We start from the raw sequence: 3,025 nt of genomic DNA, 5'->3' as shown, positions 1-3,025 counted from the left end.
GCATCTGTGTGTGAGTTTGTGAGTATTTAGGAGGAACAACATCAAAGATAGAGCTGTCACTATTTTCAGTCTGCATGCTGATTTTTCTGATGCAGTGATGTTGACTTTGATGTGTTTACTGTGCTGAGAGGTACGCTGACAGAATGAGAAGCATATCTGGTGAGTACTGTGTGGAATAAGCAGGGCGTACTCGTACGGCTGTCAACTGTGATAGTGTTGTAACGAGAGCTGCAATTTCATCTTTTATTTTATGATTAAATATGCAAAAGAAAAACATCCGTCCAGCCTGATTGTAAGCAAAATGGCTCACCTCAAATAAAACTGGTTTAATAATTTTGAGGCTTTTTTAGGGATGTGACTCTTCTGAGGATTCCTGTCTGGACCTTGCTTTTTATTTCCCAATAAAACAATGGCAATATATGACCTAACCTTGCAGAAATCTCTCTAAAGTATTGGAAAGTCATGGGTTTTATATATGAATTATTGTATCAGTGGTGTGAATTGGTGCTGGAGCATGATTTAATCAGGTTACTTCTCAAAAGACACAGAAGAAAGCAGAATAGTGAGTCATGCCTGTACTGTATGTAGCAGTGATAACATTACGTTAAGGAAGATTGACCTACAGGAGAGTAAAGGTTTAAAAGCAATACTAGATACCCGAAAGCCTTACTGCATTATTTTCCTGCACCAAATCTTAAATAATAACCAGCATTTACAAACCTGCTGATGCTGTGGAGGCAGCATGGGCTGTAACCAAAGCTTCTTTTTAAGAAAAATCACAGGTGGAGGTGGAACTGCAACGCCTCTCTCGGTGTATTTTCCCGCGTTTTTTGCCCTTCGTCCAATCATATGACTGATATTTGTTTTTGGGGGGGGAAATAAAAAAAGATGGCTGCCGCTCTCATGAAAGGTTTTGAATCTGCCAAATGTCAGTACTGAAGAGCTGGTCATGATGTAATGTAAGTGGTTTCCAAATCATGTCACTGTAAAAGCACGTCAGTAAAATGTTGATCCAGAAGCCATGCTACCTAGCCTAGCAGCCTCACATATTTCTCTCTGATGATTATTTTCAACAGCGCTTCAGTATTTAACCCCATTATGACCAGAGATGTAAAGCACTTATTAAAACCAGGGTCCTCTGTCAGACATTACACTTTGGATTCATGCCTGTGTGGATCAAAAGAGTATCAGATATGTTTTTTTCTGGGAATGCTAGTTGGCTTGTAGCCTAATCTGACACGCTAGATGATGTACGGAAAAGAGTGACTTTGCTAAAATGGTAGTCGTGTGTTAGAAAAACGTTTTGCTAGATTATATTCAAAGTTGTGGCATTACAGAATGAGACGTAGACAAGACTTGTAATCCACAGCCATGCTAGCGCCTGAGGAGATTACACTGAGTCTCAGCTATGTGCTACATGCTAAAACTAACACATCGTCATCACAACATTCACCGTCTTCAGTTAGCATTTTAGCTGCATAACACTTGCAGGCAGATTATTGCTGAGGTTGACTGGGATGACATTAGTTTTTACTTTTATTTGGTCATAGTCAGAAAGTAATCAAAATGTTGACCTGTTCAAAATCATTGTTTATAGAGATAGGGAAAATAAATGTTTGGAACAAATCTGTCCAGCGTTTGTACAGAGTAGGTTTTTCCACTGCATATTTAAAAGCAGTATCATCGGTCTACGTAGTGAGTTTCATCTTAAGCAGACCACGGCTAAACAAAAACAAAATGATTACCAACCTACCACGTAGCTATTTAAAATACAAGGCTGTGCTGGACTGACAGCTAGCTACCAATAATTGACTATTTGCGTTTAGAAAAAGCTACCCTAACATCATTATTGAAGTCCCGCTGAAAAGAATTCTTCATAACCTTGACAATATTTTTTTTTAATCTATCAACACATGCAAACTCACTCACTCAAGACAACACAGACAATTTTGTTGAAGCAGTTTAGTCAAAAGCTCTTGAATTTTTTATTTCCATAAACAAAGCTTACATTTAATGACAGCTGTGAGAGAGGTCTTATAATGTAAGATGTTAAATGTGACCACATATATCAGTGAATGCAGAAATGCAACCAGAACATTTGGCGTTTATTCGTCATAACATTACCTTTGTGCTGTTGAATGATGGACAAGAAAAACACGTTAATCCTTATCATATAGTGATCACTCAACATGTAGGTTGTATGCCACTGACAGTACCTTCAAGTGTTTGTCATATTTTCATATTCTAAAGCAGCTTTTGGTACAGATTAAGTGCAGTGTATTGTATTGTAGCGATAAGTGATAAAAACTGACTTTTCAACCTATTTTCTGGACCTGGACCAAACTCATGGCCCCATCTGTACCTTGTAACCTGAGATTTGACTTATCCAGACTCATTTTTTTTTTCATTCATCAAGTTTTTTTTCTTAATTCATTACAATCAGCCAGTTTGTGTGTGCAAATGTTTCTGTCCGTTGCGTATTCTTTCTCTCACGAGAGTTTCTAGAGAGAACAGGTGTGTATCTGAGTCCTCGGGCAGAATTGTCCGTAAAGCATCAGCAAGCTGAAACAAATACTCAGTGTTTTTCCCGCTTGGACCGGTAGAGCTGACAATCTGGTTGGCTATCTCCTCCAGAGGGGCAGGGCCCAGGTAGTCCGGATTGTCTTGAGAACCGATGTAGAGCAGCGTCTGGCTGGGCGGAGGGGTGTGTGGTGGACGGGGGTGAAATGTTACAGTGATGACCTGATAACCACCTTTTTCTCTATAGTCGAGGTAGCGCTTCACTTCCTGCTCTCGACCCGTCGGCAGCTTGTAGGCAACGCCCCAAACGCAGCCCTTTATAAAAGAGAGTCAGAAGAAGAACCGGTTAGTGGGGTGAATAAAGAGTGGCAAACTGTATGGAGAAAGGCATGTTAAGATTATTCCTTGAATGATTTGTAACTGCGGCCAGTGACTAAATCTGTTGGTAAGTGTGACCGAAACAGTTAGTCATTCAGTCTGTTCGTCACTCACAGAGAATAACAAA

The 3,025-nt window shown here is 39.8% G+C and overlaps 1 protein-coding gene across 1 annotated transcript in view; it reads right to left on the bottom strand.

The window, feature by feature from the left end:
- Positions 1-1,961: 1,961 nt before the first annotated feature.
- The window catches only part of chac2 (ChaC, cation transport regulator homolog 2 (E. coli)), a 4,332-nt gene continuing 3,268 nt past the window's right edge, over positions 1,962-3,025 (bottom strand). The window contains exon 3 of the mRNA XM_020644729.3: positions 1,962-2,835. Within this exon, the coding sequence (XP_020500385.2) occupies positions 2,440-2,835 (396 nt within the window). The 3' untranslated portion in view covers positions 1,962-2,439. The remainder of the gene's footprint in view (positions 2,836-3,025) is intronic.

This window comes from Labrus bergylta, chromosome 21, assembly GCF_963930695.1.
Source record: "Labrus bergylta chromosome 21, fLabBer1.1, whole genome shotgun sequence".
NCBI classification, from domain to species: domain Eukaryota; kingdom Metazoa; phylum Chordata; class Actinopteri; order Labriformes; family Labridae; genus Labrus; species Labrus bergylta.
This window is presented reverse-complemented; position numbering and strand designations above follow the sequence as displayed.